The sequence below is a fragment of the Hemitrygon akajei genome, chromosome 11, assembly GCF_048418815.1.
Source record: "Hemitrygon akajei chromosome 11, sHemAka1.3, whole genome shotgun sequence".
NCBI classification, from domain to species: Eukaryota; Metazoa; Chordata; class Chondrichthyes; order Myliobatiformes; family Dasyatidae; genus Hemitrygon; species Hemitrygon akajei.
In genome coordinates, this window is record NC_133134.1 from 150,747,564 (window position 1) to 150,768,092 (window position 20,529).

Sequence of the window (20,529 nt, forward strand, 5' to 3'; positions counted from 1 at the left end):
TCAACTACAACTGTCCGTAAGTTCTCTGGGCGCGGAGCACAGTGTTGTTTCTCTACTGTTCATTGGTGAACTTGCCAGGAATTTGCTGGGGATATAAAGGCTAATTTAGTAGATCAGGTCTTTATTTCTTTGTAAGTAACCAATAAAAGATCCCAGGGAACAAATATGGTGAGAGTTGCAAATTGCTTCAACTTTTCAGAAATTATAAACACAAGAGATTCTACAGATGCTGAAATCCAGAGTGATGTACCCAAATATTGGAGGAACTCAGCAGGTCAGTTAGCATCTATGGAGAGGAATAAAGAGTTGATGTTTCGGGCAGAAACCCTTCAGTTGGAGTTGGGGGAAAATAAAAATCCTGGAGAATGGCCTAGGTTTGAAAAATCAACTCTTTATTCCTCTCCATAGATGCTGCCTGTCCTGCACAGAATTTTGTGCGTGTTACTCTAATTTGGTGTCACAAACGTGGGAACTGGCTGTTACCCACCCAGTTTGCTTCAAGTTATTATTGCATTCAAATTATATGTAAATTTAATCCACCTAGAAATCGAAGACTGATACTTAAAAGGTTAAAAGCACTATTTTGGATGAGGTACCCTGCAAAATCTCTCAACTGTAGCAGTTGAAACTGTGGTATCTCATTCCTGCGGATGCTAATTTATTCACTGAAATGGCTGAAATTAAAAAATGGAGAATTTTTTTAAACAGTCTTTCTCTCCCTCTTAGTCTATTCTTATTATTTACTTTCTTCCCTGTTCTTCCTATTTCTCTCTCCTCTTAAATCTCATGGATTAAGGAGATCCTCGACCATCATTTATTGAGGTCCCTGTTGTCTTCACACTTCCGTAAAGCCACCAAAAATTCACAGCTTGTGGAAACATGATGTCTTTACAAAGTTGTTTTATGATGCCATTAGTGGAACTGTGCCTGTAGTCATTTACATGTCCTTAAAGAACAAAGGGGAGTTGGACACAGTTGAAATGAATATGGATCCTCCAGATGCAATTCTCAACAACAAAATAAATTTGTGGCACTCAGCATTCAGCTAATGAGGCTGTGTAAGACTTGCACCTTACTGGCCTGTGGTAGAACTAGCAAAAAAAAACAGCTATAATTTCCACACAAGGAAGTTGCCAGTTTTTTTTATTGACAATTAACGATCTGTTGGTGAGATAATATTTTCAAAAATTGGCTGTGATTTTGTTGTCGAGGCGTTAAAAGTGAAAAGCCAGCAGCATCGTGAAGAGTTTTATCTCTTAACTTGTGAGGATGATTTTTGTAGTGCTGGCAGGAGCCCAATTCACAATATTTGTAAGGCAGCAAAATGGTTATTGTCCTCTCCTGGTCTAACTGGCATCATTTATGTTAAAAAGGACAGGTCTTGAAAAGTTCTCTCCCACCATTCTAGTACTTGCATTTCTTTCCAGCGATGGGCATAAGAGACCTTTTATTTTAAACTAAACACTAAAATACGCCATTCTAAAGAAAAATCTCTCCTTCGATTGTCCCATAACAGGGCAGGACAGTAATGAGGTCTTTATATAGTTTCAGTGAGTCCACTTTCTTTTCCTATCATTCATTTTTAAAATTTGAAACTTTTCCAGACATCTTAAATAGGCTTTCCATATTAGTTAGCGGGCACCTCGGTAGTGTAGCAGTTAGTGGAATGCTATTACAGCTTGTGGTGATGGGGTTCAGCGTTCAATCCCAGCCTCTTCTATAAGGAGTTTGTACATCCTCCACATGGAATGTGTGGATTTTCTCCAGGTATTCCAGTTTCCTCCCATGGTTAGCAGGTTAGTTGATCATTGTAAATTGTCCTGTGATTAAGCTAAGGTTAAATCGGTGTTTGTCGGGGTTGCTGGGTAGCGGGGCTCGAAGGGTCGGAAGGACTTATTCTGCACTGTATCTCTAAATAAAATACCACTCATCGATACTCCTGAGTTCCTCCAGCATATTGTATGTATTGATCAAGATCAAGCATTTGCAGAATCTCTTGTGTTTAAGACAAAATGTTGTCATATTGCTATTTTTGTTCTTGCCCGGACCCTATTTATTGATGCACCATAATCAAGGTTCTTTGCACAGAGAGTGGCAGGTGGCTTGAACACACTTCCATGGGTGGTGGTGAAAGTAACTTCACTATTGGGGTTTAAGAGGCTTTTAAACTGACACAAGAACATGAAGCAAATAGAAGGAAATGGGATTAGTTTCAATTGGCTTAATGGTCAGCATGGATGTGTGCTGAAGGGACTGTGTCATTGGAGCCTGTTTCTCCTGAGAGTTATGCAAAAATTAGAAAATCTGCAGATGCTGGAAATCCAAGCATTTCGGGCCTGACTGTTTCCTATTTTCCATAGATACTGCCTGGGCTGCTGAGCTCCTCCAGCATTTTGTGTGTGCTTCTCAGAGAGATGCAGTATGTCTGGGAATCATTTGGGATAAGAAAATGAGTAATATTTAAAGTTCAAAAGGTGGCTTGCAAGAAAACTGTGGAAAGTGGTGATCAATGGTGCAGATGGAGATAAATCCCTTTGTGTGATCGCTGGAGTGAATTGCAGTCAGATTCAGAGTTAAAGAGAAATGCACGTGAGTAGCAGTTGAAGTTATAGTTGAGAATTCAAGCTGTGTAAGATGGTTAGAATAGAGTTCACGTTGGTCATAATATTTTATAGGATCTTCATTAGTTGTTACAAGTAACTCATGTTATGTTATTTGCTTTGAAAGGCCTGGATAGAGTGGAGATGTTTCCAATAGTGAAAGTCAACAGGTGGCTGTGGTTAAAAGATGGCTGAGAGATTGTTTTCAGATAGTGAGGTGCCACAGGTGGCTGTGGAGGCCAAGTCATTGGATACATTTAAGGCAGAGGTTGATTTGTCTGCCTTGACTTGATTTGTCAGGGCATGAATGGTTATGGGGAGAAAGCAGGAGGTTGGGGCTAAGATGGAAATGGATCAGCCATGATGAAAATGCAGAGCAGTCTGATTGGCCCAAATGGGCTAATTCTGCTCCTATATCTCATGGTCTTGTATTCTAGGACAGAGGGTAGAGCCACAGTAGAAGGACATCCCTTTAGAAAAGAGGAAGGATTTCTTTCGCTAGAATGTGGTGAATCTGTGCAATACATTGTTACAGATGGCTGTGGAAGCTGTCATTGTGTATATTTCAAAGTCAAAGTAAATTTATTATCAAAGTGTGTATATGTCACCATTGATAATTCATTTTTGTGCAGGCGTTTACAAGAAAATAAATAAATACAATAGAATTTATGGAAAAACTATACATAAACAAAGTCTGACAAATTAAAAAAATAATACCGAGAACAAGAGTTGTAGAGCCCTTGAAAGTGAGTCTATAGGTTGTGGAGTCAGTTCAGAGTTGAGGTGAGTGAAGTTATCCACGCTGTTTTTAGGAGTATGATGTACATGTAGGGTAATAACTGATGCTCAACCTGATTATGTCAGACATTAGGCTTCTGTTCCTTCTGCCCAATGGTAGTAACGAGAGGAGAGTATGGCCTGGATAACTGAGGTCCTTGATGATCCTGGCATGCCCTCTTCTCACTATTACCATCCACAGCAGAACTGGATAGGTTCTTGATAAGTAAGGGCATCAAATCTTACTTGGAGAAGGAAGGAGAATGAGGCTGAGAGAGAAAATGAATCAGCCGTGGTCGAATGGTAGAGCAGACTTGATAGGCCCGATGGCCTAATTCTATTCCTATATTTTATGGTCAGTTTCCGTATATGGTGGCATCCGTTAGTCTCACGAGACCATGGATCTGCACCTGGGCAAGGTTTTATGGAAGACCGGCAGTTGCCCATGCAGCAAGTCTCCCCTCTCCACACCACCGATATTGTCCAAGGTGGTGATCGGGCTGATACAGCTTGGCACCGGTGTTGTTGCAGGAGTTGCCAGATCGAGGTTGAAGGCAACGTCGGACTGCCTTAGGAACTCCAGCTCAGGATTTGTCCTCAGGGTTTACTCCCGAAGCCTTTTCCATAAAGGGCTACGGCCGCAAGGCAGTGGAGGGTTGAAATCAGAGTTTTCCCTCTCTCAGATGGACTGCCTTCCCAGGCTGACGAGCTCCATCTATCCGAAGAACTGGTTTAAGGTGCCAGGACCTGCCTTTGCCCCTTCTCCTGTCAATGGAAACAGTTCCGCCGGGCTTAGAGGCTAAACCACACGAGAAGGCCAGGAGTTGGACTTGGTTGTCAGAGGCTATTTGAGTCACATGCCGTGAGGAACACTTTTAGGTAGTGGGAACTTGTCCCCACTACCACTCCTCGGCTTGACAACCTTAGCAACCTATCCGTATCTATGTTAATTTATTTGTAGTATTTGCTCAGTAACTCTTCTTAAAAAAAAAAAAATGCCATGGAATTGTACAGCACGGAAGCAGCGCCTTCAATCCAACCTGCCCATGATAACTGTCAAGTACGCATTCTATCCTAATCCCATTCACGTTATGGCCCTTGGTCCATAGGCCATTTAAATGCTTGTCCACGTAACTCTTAATTTTGAGTTATGACTGGAGAGGAATCTCAAGGTTGTATAAAGTATACATACTTTGATAATAAATGTACTTTGAACTTTGGCTGAATGAGCTCAAGCTAAACTCTGAGAAGATGTACAACACAAATACGATAATGGTTCCATAATAGGACAATTCTCAGTGAATCAGTCTTGTAAGTCTACTCTGCACCAACTCCAAGGAGCATTTCTTATCTTGCACATGGAGATGAAAACTGTGCACTTTTCTACAAAGGTTTACACTTCCAGCAGGACTCCTCACTTTAGTCATTGAACGCTCTTGAATTCCATGCCCTTTCCTCACCCGTCCTACCCCACTGGCAGGCAAAATATACTCAGTGGCCAGTTTAAAGTACCTCCTGTACCTAATAAAGGGGCCACTGTGTGCATGCTCATGCTATGCTGCTGCTGTTGCCCATCCACTTCAAGATTTGTTGTTTTGTATGTTCAGAGATGCTGTTCTGCACACTACTGTTGTAACATGTGGTTATTTGAGTCACTGTCACCTTCCTGTCACCTTCCTGTCAGCTTGAACCAGTCTGGCTATTCTCCTCTGACCTATTTCATAAGAAAGCATTTTCATCCACACAGAACTGTTGCTCACTGGATTTTTATTGTTTTTCGCACCAACTTCTGTGAATTAAAAATTCCAGAAGATCAGCAGTTTCTGAGATATTCAAACCACTGTCTGCCACAATCAGTCAGAGCCACTTGATCACATTTCTTGCCCATTCTGATGTTTAGTCTGAACCACAGCGGAACCTCTTGCCCATGTTTGAATGTATTAAGTTGCTGCCATGTGATTGGCTGATTAGATATTTGCATTAATGAGCAGGTGTACAGGTGTCCCTAATAAAGTGACCACTGGCTGCATGCTTCAAAACCACTTTGCCCTTCTGCAATTGTAAACTGCATCATTACCAAACATGAGAATTTTCATGTCTCATTATTTTCGACTTCCAAGCTAGGAAATTCTGACAATTTCTGGAGTTTGTGAAATACAAGAAGCTTAATTAAACCAAGGTAAAAACTGTTCTCAAGTCAAGTAATTTATCTATTTGTTTATTATTGAGATACAGCACAGAATAGGTCCTTCCCGCCCTTCGAGCCATGCTACTTAGCAACCCCGATGACTTTGTGGCCAAGTTTTGCAGACGATACCAAGATAGGTGGAGGGGCAGGTAGTTTTGAGGAAGTAGAGAGGCTACAGAAGGACTTGGATAGATATGGAGAATGTGCAAAGTGGCAGAGAGAATACAGTGTCAGGAAGTGTATGGTTGTTTACTTTGATTGAATAAATAAAAGGGTAGACTATTTTCTAAATGGAGAGAAAATTCAAAAATCAAAGATGGAAATGAATATCAACATCCATTTCACGAGGACTAGAATATAAAAGCAAGGGTGTAACGTTGAGACTTTGTAATGCATAGGTGAGGCCTCACTTGGAGTATTTTGAGTAATCTGGGGCCTCTTATCTAAGAAAGGATGTACTGACATTGGAGAGGGTTCAAAGGAAGTTCACAAAAATAATTCTGGGATTGAATGGCTTAATTCTGTTTGTCATCTCATGGTCTTAACCAACGTTCCCTCTAAGGTGTGTGCGTGTACATCTGTTTTGCTACTAGCGCACAAGGGAATTTAAACTGCACAAAAAAGGTGGTCACCCTCTACCTCATTGGCATATTAAGATTATCTCACTCGTATGCAATCACGTTTCCTTTTCCAGTTTCTGATGACATTGGGTGATTATTTGTCTGCAGATTTTAGAACTGGCTTATTTATACTGTTATTATTGAAGAAGTTATGCAATGAGCACATGTTGTTGTCGCTGGGCAAAAAAATTGCACAGCGCAAGATTCTTGCACAGAGTGGTCATTCCAAATTAGAGGGAACATTGGTCTTAACCTTCGCCTAAACTTGGGACAATTTACAATGACCAATTAACCTACTAACCAGTACCTCTTTAGACAGCGGGAGGAAACCAGATCACCCAGTGAAAGCCCACACTTTCCACTGGGAGGATGTACAGACTCCCTACAGATGAGCTCGGAATTGAACTCTGCTCTATTACGGATTTCTGCAAATTGGGGATTTTATTGTATTGTTCTGTCTCTTTATTTCTCTCAGGTGGAGTGACCACATTTGTGGCATTGTACGATTACGATTCCAGGACCGCGAGTGACCTTTCCTTTAAGAAGGGGGAGCGACTGCAGATCGTTAACAACACGTAAGCATGATATTAGTGTGCCTCACTGCCGTTCATTGAGACTACAGCATATATTACTAGTCAATAGAAAGTTTCTTTCTGGCTCTATAATTATGCCCTCTTTCTCCTGCTCCAGATAAGTTTTAAACTTCATTGAGGGGGAATTCAGCTAAATTGGCTCACGTTGGTTCACATCTTCCAGCCAGCCCCCATTCCATTAGATTAAGTTTTTACAATTATTTAGGGCTGATATGAAACTGAATAATCAATGACTGAGTTAGAGGGAAAAAATAAAATTGGAACAGTTTCATGACTTTTCATCTACACAGCATAGCGAGATACTTATCACCTCCTGCCTAGTCTCCACGAACCTGATGTGAAGTTGTTAACTGCTTAGTATTCACCGTTCTTTTTGCAAATTGGATATTGTCAAATGCACATGAAATTGCTGAATAACTCTGATGGAGCTTTGCCCCTTGGATCATTCCGTGTGGAACACTTTGTTCCAAACATTCTTTTCACTTACCATCTAGGGAATTACTCCTAGTGACTGTTTGAGATTTGACAATTAAAGGTTGAATAATTCAATTAATCTAAGAGATCACTCTTATTGATTATTTTTAACCCTTTTGTGTCTTTTCCAGTTGTGTCACTCAGTCTGTTAATCTGGCAAATTCTCAAAAGTGTAACGTCTTTTATGCAGTATTGTGCAAAAGTCTTAGATATATATATATATATAGCTACAGTGCCTAAGACTATTGCACAGTACTATAGTAATTTTATGGTTTGAACTGTACTGCTGCAAAAAGAACAAATTTCATGACATAGGTGAGTGATAGAACTGATTCTGATATGGGTCTCTTTTGTGGTCTGAGTGGGAAGGGGGCAGGGAGAGGGGAATCATGGTTGGGAAAAGGGGAAGGGAGAGAGGAGGGAAGTACCAGGGAGACATTCTGTAATGATCAATAAACCAATTGTTTGGAATCAAATGACCTTTCCTGGTGTTTCAGGGCTGGGTGTGTCCACATCCTAAACCACCCCCCACCCTGGTGCTTCTTCTCTGTCCCACACCCTTCCCACAGTGCTTCACCCTCGTCATTCCCAACATCCTTTGCTCCCACCAGATTTACACATCTAAGACTATATATGCCTAAGGCTTTTGCACAGTACTGTATTTCCTTTTATTTTTGAGACCTATCAGCTAAATTAACAATAAAAATGAATTATTAGTGGCTTGTGCAGTTATACTGGCTTTGTACATTATAAGCTGAATACAATTCAAATTTTACACTTTTTGCTGCAATTTCCATTGGAAATGTTTGAAACAGTAAGAACAAAAGCGCATGAAAAACAGTTAAATACTCACCATTTATCCTGTTCTGCAAATAATGGTAGCTGAAATGTTTTCTACGTGAAAGAGCGCTTCAGTGTTGAAGAGGCTAGTTGCTCAGCTAGAGGGTGGATGTCATTAAACTGAAAAGAGAGCAGAAAAATGCAATGAGAATGTTACCAGGAATGTTGAGCTTCAGTTAGAAGTAGAATCTGAACAAGTTGGGACTTTCTTTCCCCGCCCTGAAGTTTAGGGGTAATCTTATTTGAAATCGCAAGGATATGGATAAGCTGAATGGTCGATCTTTTGCAGCTGGTGAGTTTAAAACTAGAAGGCTTGGGTTTAAGATGAGAGAGCTTGGGCAGTATTTGAAATATACTTTTAAAGGGACTTTGACCTGAAATGATGACTCTGTTAGTCTTTGCCTGAATCTGCTTGACTTACCGAGTGTTTCCAGCATTTTCCCGCTTTATTGAGGGGGAAGTGTGTTTTATTTATTAAAACAGCTTGTGTAGCATTCAGTCAGTGAGGAAAATATTTTACATATTGTGCCTAACTTTCAGGATGTGTTCCGTCCAAAATCCTCCTTCCCAGTGGAGCTCCATCATGCATTCTGGCTTCTGCCCTCTTCCTTTCCACTCCTTAGACATACAAAATTATACAGGGTACAGATGAGGTAAATGTAAGCAGGCTTTCTCCACTGACGTGGAGTGAGACTAGAACTAGAGGTCATAGGTTAAGGGCAAAAGGTGAAATATTTAAGGGGGAACCTGAGGGGGAATTTTTTCACTCAGAAGGTGGTGCGAATGTGGAATGAGCAATCGGTGTAAGTGGTGAGTGTGCGTTTGATTGCAACATTTAAGAGAGGTTTGGATAAGTACATGGACGGCAGGGGTCTAGTCGACTATGTTCCTGGTGCGGGTGATGGGACTAGGCCAAATAACAGATGAGCACAGACCAGATGGACTGAAGGGCCTGTTTTTATCCTGTAGTGCTCTGGTGTTAAGCGTTTAAGTGAGGAAAAATGGTTGAACTTGCAGGTTTGTAAATATATTTTAAATTCTCAATTCAATTGAAATTCTGCTGACATAGAGCAAATTTACCATTTTATGTTACTTTACACAAAGGTGCAAATATTTGATTACATGTTGTTATCCAGAAAATGCTTAATGAGCCATATACCACTATAAATTAAACCTGTTTTTAAAGAATAACCTTTTCCCAGATAACTGCACGATGTGAGTCTAATTGCTGCTCCTCTGGGTTTACCTGACACTTCTGAAAGAGCTAAATGGTAACCAGATTGCATCTTTAAGGAAACTTTGTAAGATGGTGTGTGTAACAACTGATACAAGCTCAGCCATTTCACCGCCTAGCTGACAAGATGAAAATCCAGAGAGATGTGTTGTGCACAGCTTACTTTTCATGCCAGTAAATTAAGTTAAAATTAAACCCTGGGCTGATTTTTCTCCCCATATAAATAGGGAGCAAAATTTTGACTTTGCTGCTAATGGCTACCTGGTGGATGGTAAATCTGCAGTCTTTATATGGATAAACAAAACTTGAATTTTTAGGAAACGAAGTAGTATGAGCAGAGGATTGCTTTAATGAATGAAAAATTGTACCCACTGTGTATATCTTTAAAGGAGTGACATAGTACATGGATATAGTCTAATCCCCTTTTCTCTTTCCACATGCAACATTGATTCAATTTAGGAGATTGGATGGCAGGTCTGTATATTCTCTCTGTTCTTTAGCCGTGTTTCTCCTTGCATGATTCTGAATGTGAACAGAGTTTTTAAAAACATTTTTGTCAATGGAATTTCTAAATATATAAATGCACAAGATGTTTCCAACGAATAAACTCTTCTCGGGTTTCCTGCTGGAAGCCCAAGAAGAGCTTATTCATCACATATGCCGGGAAAACTCTAGGTCCGTTTTCAGATGTTTCCAAGTTTTTTGCTGTGTAGTGACCCTTTGCAAGTATTGTAACACTTCCTACGACTAACTTTTCCACTGTCCTACCAATTTCCAACTTCAAAGGGATCCATAAAATCTGGGTGATACTATATTGAGTGTCGGTTGCATCCAATTTAATTCACAGTGTGTCTAACTGGCAGTCATTTGATCATGATAAATTGTAGAAATGCAGTGCCATAGAACAAGGCTATTCAACCTCTTGACTCAGTCAGCTCCTTGTAGATCAATTCAGTCTGTCCTGTCTTCCTGCATTCAAAACATTCCTTCAAGCGAATCCCTTCCTTTTGGGGATTGTGATTGACACACTGTTGGAAGTGATGGTTTTGGCTGTTTAAAGGAAAATTGTATTACCGATGTGTTAAGCTGGACCTGTTCTTGTCTAGAAGCAGAAATACCTGCTCAAGTAACTTGATAAATAAGAAAACATATGACAGGCAAGAAACTAGTGACCCCAGTCCTTTGAATACAGGGGCATCAGTTTGAAAACCTGTGCTGTAGAACTAACAGAATTTGCTTTGAATTCTCAGGCTCTGGAGACATGTACTCATTGTCCTGGCTTTCCATGACCATTTCTGTCATCTGGAAGCAACTCAAGCTGCCTGGGCAAAATCAAACCTTAACATTTTAGTGCTCATTGCAGCAGACAGTTTGACTTAAAGTATTTAAATATCATTAAAGAAATGTAGACTTTTAAACATGGAGTAGCGCAAAGTGATGCACTTTTGAAATCGTAAAACTTCTCCACAGTTGGTTCACTGAGCCAGGTCGTAGATGATTGATTTGGAGCTGGCACCTGGCATAATTTTCCGAGGCACATGATGTCAGTGCAGTTGATTTCTGGTGGCTGTGATTTACAAATGCTGCAGAGGAGTGAGCCTGTTGTGTGCTTTCTCCTTGATCTGATGCAGGAGAAACATTCCTGCTCACAAATATTTCTGCATGCTTGAAATAATTGAAGTAAATATTGTCAGTAGTCCTGAAGTATGTACGGAAAATTTACAATGTTTTTCTTACAAATGGTGTTGGAAAATCTTTTGGCTGCCTTGGTACAAGTATTCTGCAGTGTAAAATAAAACTGACTTGGACAGAAAGTGTTAGACTTCCATTCTTAGTCACCTTGTGCTAAACACTGACTGGAATGTGGTGGCTGCAGCATCTCAAAAATCTACCTCGTTGACTTCAGTGAAGCTGAATTTCAGAAGTGCAATTCAGTGCACAACCATTTGATACAAGTGACTGCAAATTAATTATAATCTCTGAGACAAAACCTCTAGATGTTTGAAGGAACATTGCTACTTACTGATTGAAACTATTGAGGACGAGGGGATGGCGATTTTGCTTTGCTCATGCTTTTGGTCAGGAGTCCCATAAGCTGGTGAGGGAAGAGGTTCCTTTCTTCAGCAACTTGACTATATTCAACAAGACTAAAGAACAAAATTAAAATAAAATAAAAAGAATATGAGAGCCTGTGGAATTGATGGTGATACATTGGTGTGGATTGTGGACTGGTTTAAGAAAATAGAATGGAACTATATTGGTCATCTTTTGTGTGGCAAGCTATGATTGAAAGTGTCAGTTCTGTGGTCCCAGTTTCTCCTATTTGGATGATTTGGATTATAGTGATTTGGATAAGGGGACTGAGTCCAATATATCCACGAATGGTCTTGATAGAAGCTGGGTGGCAGGGTGAAGAGCCAAGGCACTAAGTCAGTGGTGAGGACACGGTGGATGCAACACACTGCGGAAAAAGTCATTCACTTGGGTTGAGACAGGTATTTGTTTTAAATGGTGAGAAGCCATTTACATGGGTCTCTGAATATTAATATGGAAAAAATTTGGAAAGGGAGAGCAAATGAAACATTGGCTATTATTACAAGAGGATTTGATACAAGAGAATAAATGCTCATGAAATTATTTGGAAACATGAAGAAAGAAGTAGTGGTATACCATTCAGCCCTCGAGGTCTGCTCCACCATCCTGTGTGGCTGATCAGCCACTATAGTACCTGGAACCTGCACTCTCCACATTTCCCTTTAGCTTAAAGCAATGCACCTAATTCCTGAAATAGATAAAATGATGGCTTCCACTTCCTTCAGTGAGAGAGAATTCCACTGCTAACTTGAAGGTATTTCTCCTGACCTCGGTACCGAAAGGCCCGTGGTATGGATTCCCTGGTGGTCGAGAACATACCCTTCCGCATCTGTTTTATTTAGTTCTGTTCAAGTTTTGTAGGTTTGTGAGGTTCTCATCCTTCTGAACCCCACAGAATATTGGCCCAGTTGATGCAATCCCTCCTGCCATCTCAGGAAATGCAGTACTTCCATGGTAGGATCATTCTCTTTCAATTAGGGCTTTGATGTGCCCAGGTCTAGTCTCTGCATATAAAGAAGGTATACTTGCAAAATCTAAGGTAGGGACATGTTCGGCACAACTTTGTGGGCCAAAGGGCCTGTATTGTGCTGTCGGTTTTCTATGTTTCTATATAGGAAAAAAACTTGTCTTTCCTACTGTTCGTATGGATCAAATCTCTCGTAGAAGAAGGTAAAACAGTAACAGGTGCAAAATACTTGCCTCAGTTACAGAGGAAGTGCACTGCAGGTAGACAATACGGAGCATGACCATAATTCTGGAGTGCAGTAAAGGCTTATCAGCTTGATTCTGGGTTGAGTGGATTGCTCTTTGCAAAGAAATGGTGCAGAATGGAGCTATGTTGTCTGGAGTTTAGAAGAATGAGAGGTGATCTCATTGAAAGGTGCAGAATTCTTAAGGAAAATGACTGGGTTGCTGAAGGAATCGAGTTTCCCCGGCAGGATCTGTTGCCTCGGTAAAGCAGCCAGCATAATCAGACCCTCTGCCCACCCTAGGCATTCTCTCTTCTGCCTACCTCCCACCAGGCAGAAGATACAAAAGCTTGAAAGCATATACCATCGGGCTCAAGAATGGCTTCTCTTCTGCTGTTTTAGGACTGTTGAACTATCCCTTAGTGTGATAAGATGAACTCTTGACCTCACAATCTACCTCATTATCGTCATGCTCCTTATTGTCTACCTGCAGTGCACTTCCTCTGTAACTGAGGCAAGTATTTTGTATCTGTTACTGTTTTACCTTCTTCTATGAGAGATTTGATCCGTATGAACAGTAGTAAAGACAAGTTTTTAACTATATAGAAACATAGAAAGCCGACAGCACAATACAGGCCCTTCAGCCCACAAAGTTGTGCCGAATATGTCCTGAATATGCCGAAATGACTAGGCTTACCTTTAGCCTTCTATTTTTCCAAGCTCCATGTACCTATCCAAAAGTCCCTTAAAATACCCTATCGTATCTGCTTCCACCACTGTTGCCGGCAGCCCATTCCACACACCCACCACTCTCTGAGTAAAACACTTACCCCTGACATCTCCTCTGTATCTATTCCCCAGCACCTTAAACCTGTGTCCTCTTGTGGCAACCATTTCATCCCTGGGAAAAAGCCTCTGACTATCCACACGATCAATGCCTCTCATCATCTTGTACACTTCTATCAGGTCACCTCTCATCCTCCTTTGCTCTGAGGAGGAACGGCCGAATTCACTCAACCTATTCTCATAAGGCATGCTCCCCGTTCCAGGCAACATCCTTGTAAATCTCCTCTGCACCCTTTCTATGGCTTCCACATCCTTCCTGTAGTGAGATGACCAGAATTGAGCACAGTACTCTAAGTGGGGTCTGACCAGGGTCCTATATAGCTGCAACATTACCTCTTGGTTCCTAATTCAATTCCATGATCGATGAAAGCCAATACACAATACGCCTTCTTAACCACAGAGCCAACCTGTGCAGCTGCTATGAGTGTCCTGTGGACTGGGACCCCTAGACCTCTCTGATCCTCCACACTGCCAAGAGTCTTACCATTAATACTATATTCTGCCATCATATTTGACTTACCAAAATGAACCACTTCACAGTTATCTGGGTTGAACTCCATCTGCCATTTCTCAGCCCAGTTTTGCATCCTATCAATGTCCCACTGTAACCTCTGACAGTCCTCCACACTATACACAACACCTCCAACCTTTGTGTCATCAGCAAATGTTCTAACCCATTCCTCCACTTCCTTATCCAGGTCATTTATGAAAATCACAAAGAGTAAGGGTCCCAGACAGATCCCTGAGGCCACTCCACTGGTGACCGACCTCCATGCAGAATATGACCTGTCTACAACCACTCTTTGCCTTCTGTGGGCAAGCCAGTTCTGGATTCACAAAGCAATGTCCCCTTGGATCCCATGCCTCCTTACTTTCTCAATAAGCCTTGCATGGGGTACCTTATCAAATGCCTTGCTGAAATCCATATTCACTACGTCTACTGCTCTTCTGTCATCAATGTGTTTAGTCACATCCTCAAAAAATTCAGTCAGGCTCGTAAGGCATGACCTCCCCTTGACAAAGCCAACTACTCCTAATCATATTATACCTCTCCAAATGTACATAAATCCTGCCTCTCAGGATCTTCTCCATCAACTTACCAACCACTGAGGTAAGACTTACTGGCCTATGATTTCCTGGGCTATCCCTACTCCCTTTCCCGAATAAGGGAACAACATCCACAACCTTCCAATCCTCCGGAATCTCTCCCGTCCCTACTGATGATGCAAAGATCATCGCCAGAGGCTCAGCAATCTCCTCCCTTGCCTCCCACAGTAGCCTGGGGTACATTTTGTCCGGTCCCAGTGACTTATCCAACTTGATGCTTTCCAAAAGCTCCAGCACATCCTCTTTCTTAATATCTACATGCTCAAGCTTTTCAGTCTGCTGCAAGTCATCACTACAAACACCAAGATCCTTTTCCATAGTGAATACTGAAGTAAAATATTCATTCAGTACCTCTGCTATTTCCTCCAGTTCCGCATACACTTTCCCAGTCACACTTGATAGGTCCTATTCTTTCACGTCTTATCCTTGTATTGTTCACATACTTGTAGAGTGCTTTGGGGTTTTCCTTAATTCTGCCCACAAGGCCTTCTCATGGCCCCTTCTGGCTCTCCTAATTTCCTTCTTAAGCTCCTTCCTAGTAGCCGTATAATCTTCTAGATCTCTAATGTTACCTAGCTCTCTGAACCTTTTGTAAGCTTTTCTTTTCTTCTTGACTAGATTTATTACAGCCTTTGTACACCTGTACCCTACCATAAATTCCCTGTCTTATTGGAACGTACCTATACAGAAGTCTACACAAATACCCCCTGAATATTTGCCACATTTCTTCCATACTGTTCCTTGAGAACATCTGTTTCCAATTTAAGCCTCCAATTTCCTGCCTGATAGCCTCATAATTCCCCTTACTTCAATTAAACGCTTTTCTAACTTGCCTGTTCCTATCTCTCTCTAATGCTATTGTAAAGGAGATAGAATTATGATCACTATCTCCAAAATGCTCTCCCACTGAGAGATCTGACACATGACCAGGTTCATTTCCCAATACCAGATCAAGTACAGCCTCTCCTCTTGTAAGCTTATCTACATACTGTGTCAAAAAACCTTTCTGAACACACCTAACAAACTCCACCCCATCTATACCCCTTGCTCTAGGGAGATGCCAATCGATATTTGGGAAATTAAAATCTCCCATCACGACAACTCTGTTATTATTACACCTTTCCAGGATCTGTTTCCCTATTTGCTCCTCAATATCCCTGTTACTATTGGGCAGCCTATAAAAAACACCCATTAAGGTTATTGACCCCTTCCTGTTCCTAACCTCCACCCACAGAGACTCTGTAGATAATCCCTCCATGGCGTCCACCTTTTCTGCAGCCGTGACAGTATCTCTGATTAACAGTGCCACGCCCCCACCTCTTCTGCCTCCCTCCCTGTCCTTTCTGAAACATCTAATACCCGGCACTTGAAGTAACCAATCCTGTCCCTGAGCCATCCAAGTCTCTGTAATGGCCACCACATCATATCTCCAAGTACAGATCCACGCTCTAAGCTCATCCGCTTTGTTCACAACGCTGCTTGCATTAAAATAGACACATCTCAAACCTTCGGTCCGAGCGTGTCCCTTCTCTATCACCTGCCTATCCTCCCTCTCGCACTGTCTGCAAGCCTTCTCTATTTGTGAGTCAACCTCCTCTTCCCCAGTCTCTTCAGTTCAGTACCCACACCCCAACAATTCTAGTTTCAGTACAATTCTGTTCATGCAGCTCACAGTATCTCAGTACATCATAATCTAATTTTAAACGTTGGCCATGTACCTGAGGTGCTGTGAGCTGCATGAATAGACCTAGAAAGCGGCATTAGGCATCACATCTTTTTGAACAAATGTCTGGTCTCTGTCTACAGGCTCTCGTTGTCTTGGTAAGGCAGCCAGCATTATTAAAGCCCACACTCACTCTGGATATTCCCTCCTCTCCCTTCTCCAATTGGGCCAAAGATATAAATGCTAAAAACACATACAACCTGGTTTATTATTATAATTATTTTATAACTGAGCTTCTAACTACCTAGCTTCCTGTTATAAAACAATTGAACTATTCCCTGGTATGATGAGAATGGACTCTTGACTTCAGTCTAGCTTTGTAAAGACCTTGCACCTTTCTGTATATCCTGCACTGTACTTTCTCTGTAATTGTTGCACTTTATTCTGCATTCTTTTATTGTCTCACCTAATACTATCTCATTGCACTCAATGTAATGAATTGATCTGAATAAACAGTATGCCAGTTTTTCCACTGTACCTGAGTATTGCTGCTGCACACCAACAAATTTCATGGCAAATATTAGTAATAACCTGATTCTGATGTGACATTAGTAAACCTGTTTAGGATAATGGTGTCAAAATTACATGCTTCACCCAAAAGACAGTGAATCTTTGCAACATGTACAACACGCTGGATGAACTCAGCAGGTCGGGCAGCATCCGTGGAAACGAGCAGTCAATGTTTCGGGCCGAGACCCTTCGTCAGGACTGAAGAGGGAGGGGGCAGGAGCCCTATAAAGAAGGTGGGGGAGGGTGGGAAGGAGGAGGCTGGTAGGTGCAGATGAAAAACCAATAAGAGGAAAGATCAAGGGATCGGGGAGGGGATAGGCAGGAAAGGTGAAGAAGGAATGTAAGGGGAAAGCACTATGGGTAGTAGAAGAGAGCGGAATCATGAGAGAGGGGATAGGCAGCTGGAGGAGGAGGCAGAGTGAAACTGGGAAAGGGGAAGGGAGAGGGAGGGAATTACCAGAAGTTGGAGAATTCAATGTTCATGCCAAGAGGCTGGAGACTACCCAGACGGTATATGAGGTGTTGCTCCTCCAGTCTGAGTTTGGCCTCATCATGGCAGTAGAGGAGGCCATGTGTGGATATATCTGAATGGGAACATGAAGCAGAGTTGAAGTGGGTGGCAACCGGGGGATCCTGTCTGTTGTGGTGGACGGAGTGGAGGCGCTTGATGAAGCGGTCCCCCAGTCTGCGTCGGGTCTCACCGATGTAGAGGAGGCTGCACCGGATGTAATAGATTACCCCAACAGACTCACAAGTGAAGTGTTGCCTCACCTGGAAGGACTGTTTGGGGCCCTGAAGGGTGGTAAGAGAGGAGGTGTAGGGACAGGTGTAGCACTTATGCTTGCAGGGATAAGTGCCAGGTGGGAGATCTGTGGGAATGGACGCATTAACCAAGGAGTCGCAGAGGGAACGATCCCTGTGGAAAGCAGAGAGGGAAAGATGTCCTTAGTGGTGGGGTCCTGTTGAATCTGGTGGAAGTTGCCGAGGATAATGTGCTGGATCCGTAAGATATAACACACTGGAGGAATTTTGGTTGTGTCTTCCCAAGAAGTTGGCAGGGGTGGGGGTGTGGAAGAGTAGTGGAGGATCAGTCACAAGAGGGATTTATACATTTTTGAATATTAAGAGAATTAAAAGATATGGTGGTAGAGTCACAGAACACTACAGCATAGAAACAGGCACTTCGGCCCATCAAGTCTATGCTGAACTATTATCTGACGAGTCCCATCAATCTACATCCGCTTACTTAAAGGAAGTGACACTGAAGTAAAAGATCAGACCTGTTCTTATCGAATAGTAGAAGAGAACTGAACAGCTAGGTGGCCCACTCTTTCTTGAAACTTGTGTGTTCTTACAAATTGGAATACTCTACATAACAGATTGTGAAAGCTTACATTCAGTGTTTGGTGCAAATTGCCTTTTCACAGACTATCACATTTGTTTTCAAAATTCCCTGAAGAATTGTTGATCTCAACAATGGGATTGGAAAGCAGCTTCAAAGTGGAATTTTTTTTTCCTTCTGACTTTTTTTCTTCCGAAGTTTTTCTTCTGACTTGTCAGAGAGTACCAATTTCTTACCTGTACCGTTTTGGTATTTTTTAAAAAAATTGCTGTTGTTTAAAAGAGACATATAACTGGTAGACTGATGCTATTTAAACTTGAGTATATTTTATGAACAAATCTATTGCTAACATTACAGGAACGTAATGTTGCGAGTTTATAACGCATCGGTGAGGCCTCACTTGGAGTATTGTGAGCAGCTTAGGGTCCCTTATCGTAGAAAGGGTGTGCTGAAACTGGAGAGGGTTCAAAGGAGGTTCATGAAAATGATTCCAGGATTAAACAGCTTGTCATAAGAGGACTGTTTGTTGGCCTGGGCCTGTATTCACTGGAATTTAGAAGAGCGAGGAATGAACTAATTGAATTATCGAGAGTGAAAGGCCTTGATAGAATGTTTGAGACCAGAGAGCACAGCCTCAAAATGGCGGGGTGGCCTTTTAGAACAGAGATGAAGAGGAATTTCTTTAGAGGTTATGGTCAAAATGGTCTAAAATGGGCAATTTTAGTTTAATCAAACCACATGTAAATATGTGAAAGAATGTTTAAAGCAAAATCTGAAATGGAAAGGAATCGAAGTAGGCAGGAAAGGAAAGGAATCTGGGGAAGTGGATCTCTAACCTCAGGAATACTGGTATCAAGGACTACAGAATAAGCACACTAAACACCAGGCTGTGTTTCTAGTAAGGTAACATTAAAAAGTAGAAGGGCTTGCTACATCAAACTTCAATTAAACCATGCTTGGGTGATGGCAACAGTTCAGGTCCCACATTATGGCCAGAGTGGATGGAGAGATTGCTAGGACAGCTCAGAAGGATTATAAGATTATAAGATACAGGGCAGATTAGGCCATTTGGTGCATCGTCTGCTCTGCCATTCATCATCGCTGATCCAATTTTCCTCTCAGCCCCAATCTCCTGCCTTCCCCATGTAATCTCATATCCCTTCATGCCCTGACCAATCAAGAATCTACCAACCTCTGCCTTAAATATACATAAAGACTTGGCTTCCACAGCTGCCTGTGGCAAAGAATTCCAAGATTCACCAATCTCTGGCTAAAGAAATTCCTCCTCATCTCTGTTCTAAAAGGACACCCCTCTATTCTGAGGTTGTGTCCCCTGGTCTTAGACTCTCCTACCATAGGAAACATCCTCTCCACATCCACTCTGTCGAGGCTTCTCACCATTCGATTGGTTTCAATAAGGTCACCCCTCATTCTTCTGAATTCCTGTGAATACAGGCCCAGAGCCATCAAATGTTCATCATATGACAAGCCATTCAATGCTGAAATAATTTTGGTGAATCTCCTTTGAACCCTCTCCAGTTTCAGCACACCCTTTTTAAGATAAGGGTCCCAAACCTGCTCACAATACTCCAAATGAGGCCTTACTAGTGCTTAATAAAGTCTCAACATTATATCCTTGCTTTTAAATTCTGGTCCTCTTGCAATGAGTACTAACATTCCATTTGTGTTTCTCAACAAGACTCAACCTGCAAATTAACCTTTAGGGTATCCTGCACAAGGACTCCCTACTACCTTTGCACCTCAGATTTTGTATTTTCTCTACACTTAGAAAATAATCAAACCTTTGATTTCTTATACCAAAGTTCATGACCATACACTTCCTGACACTGTATTCCATCTGCCATTTCTTTGCCCATTCTCCTAATTTGTATAAGTCCTTCCGTAGCCTCTTTACTTCCAGAAAAATACCTGCCCCTCCACCTGTCTTCATTATCGTCTGCAAACTTTACAACAAAGCCATCAATTCCATCATCCAAAACATTGACATACAAGGCAAAAAGAAAGAATCATTCCCAACACAGGCCCCTGTGGAACGCCACTAGTTACCGGCAGGCAGCCAGAAAAAGCTTGTTTTATTCTCACTCTTTTTCTCCTGCTAATCAGCCATTACTTTATCCATGCTAGAATCTTTCCTGTAATACCATGGGTTCATAGCTTGTTAAGCAGCCTCATGTGTGACACCTTGTCAAAAGCCTTCTTAAAAAAAATGAATACATCAACCGATTCTCCTTTGACTATTCTGCTTGTTATTTCTGGAAAGAATTCCAACAGATTTGTCAGGCAAGCTTTTCCCTTGAGGAAATCATGCTGACTATGGCTTATTTTATCATGTGCCTCCATGTACCCTGAGACCTCATCCTTATAATTGAC

General features: G+C 41.7%; 1 protein-coding gene across 3 annotated transcripts in view; it reads left to right on the forward strand.

Annotated features, from left to right (window-relative positions):
• The window catches only part of LOC140736124 (proto-oncogene tyrosine-protein kinase Src-like), a 215,255-nt gene that overhangs the window by 111,397 nt on the left and 83,329 nt on the right, over positions 1-20,529 (forward strand). For 2 of the 3 annotated variants that reach the window (XM_073061919.1, XM_073061918.1), the window contains 2 exons: positions 6,661-6,760; positions 9,786-9,800. In XM_073061919.1, the coding sequence (XP_072918020.1) occupies positions 6,661-6,760; positions 9,786-9,800 (115 nt within the window). The remainder of the gene's footprint in view (positions 1-6,660; positions 6,761-9,785; positions 9,801-20,529) is intronic. The other variant, XM_073061920.1, reaches the window with a different exon arrangement.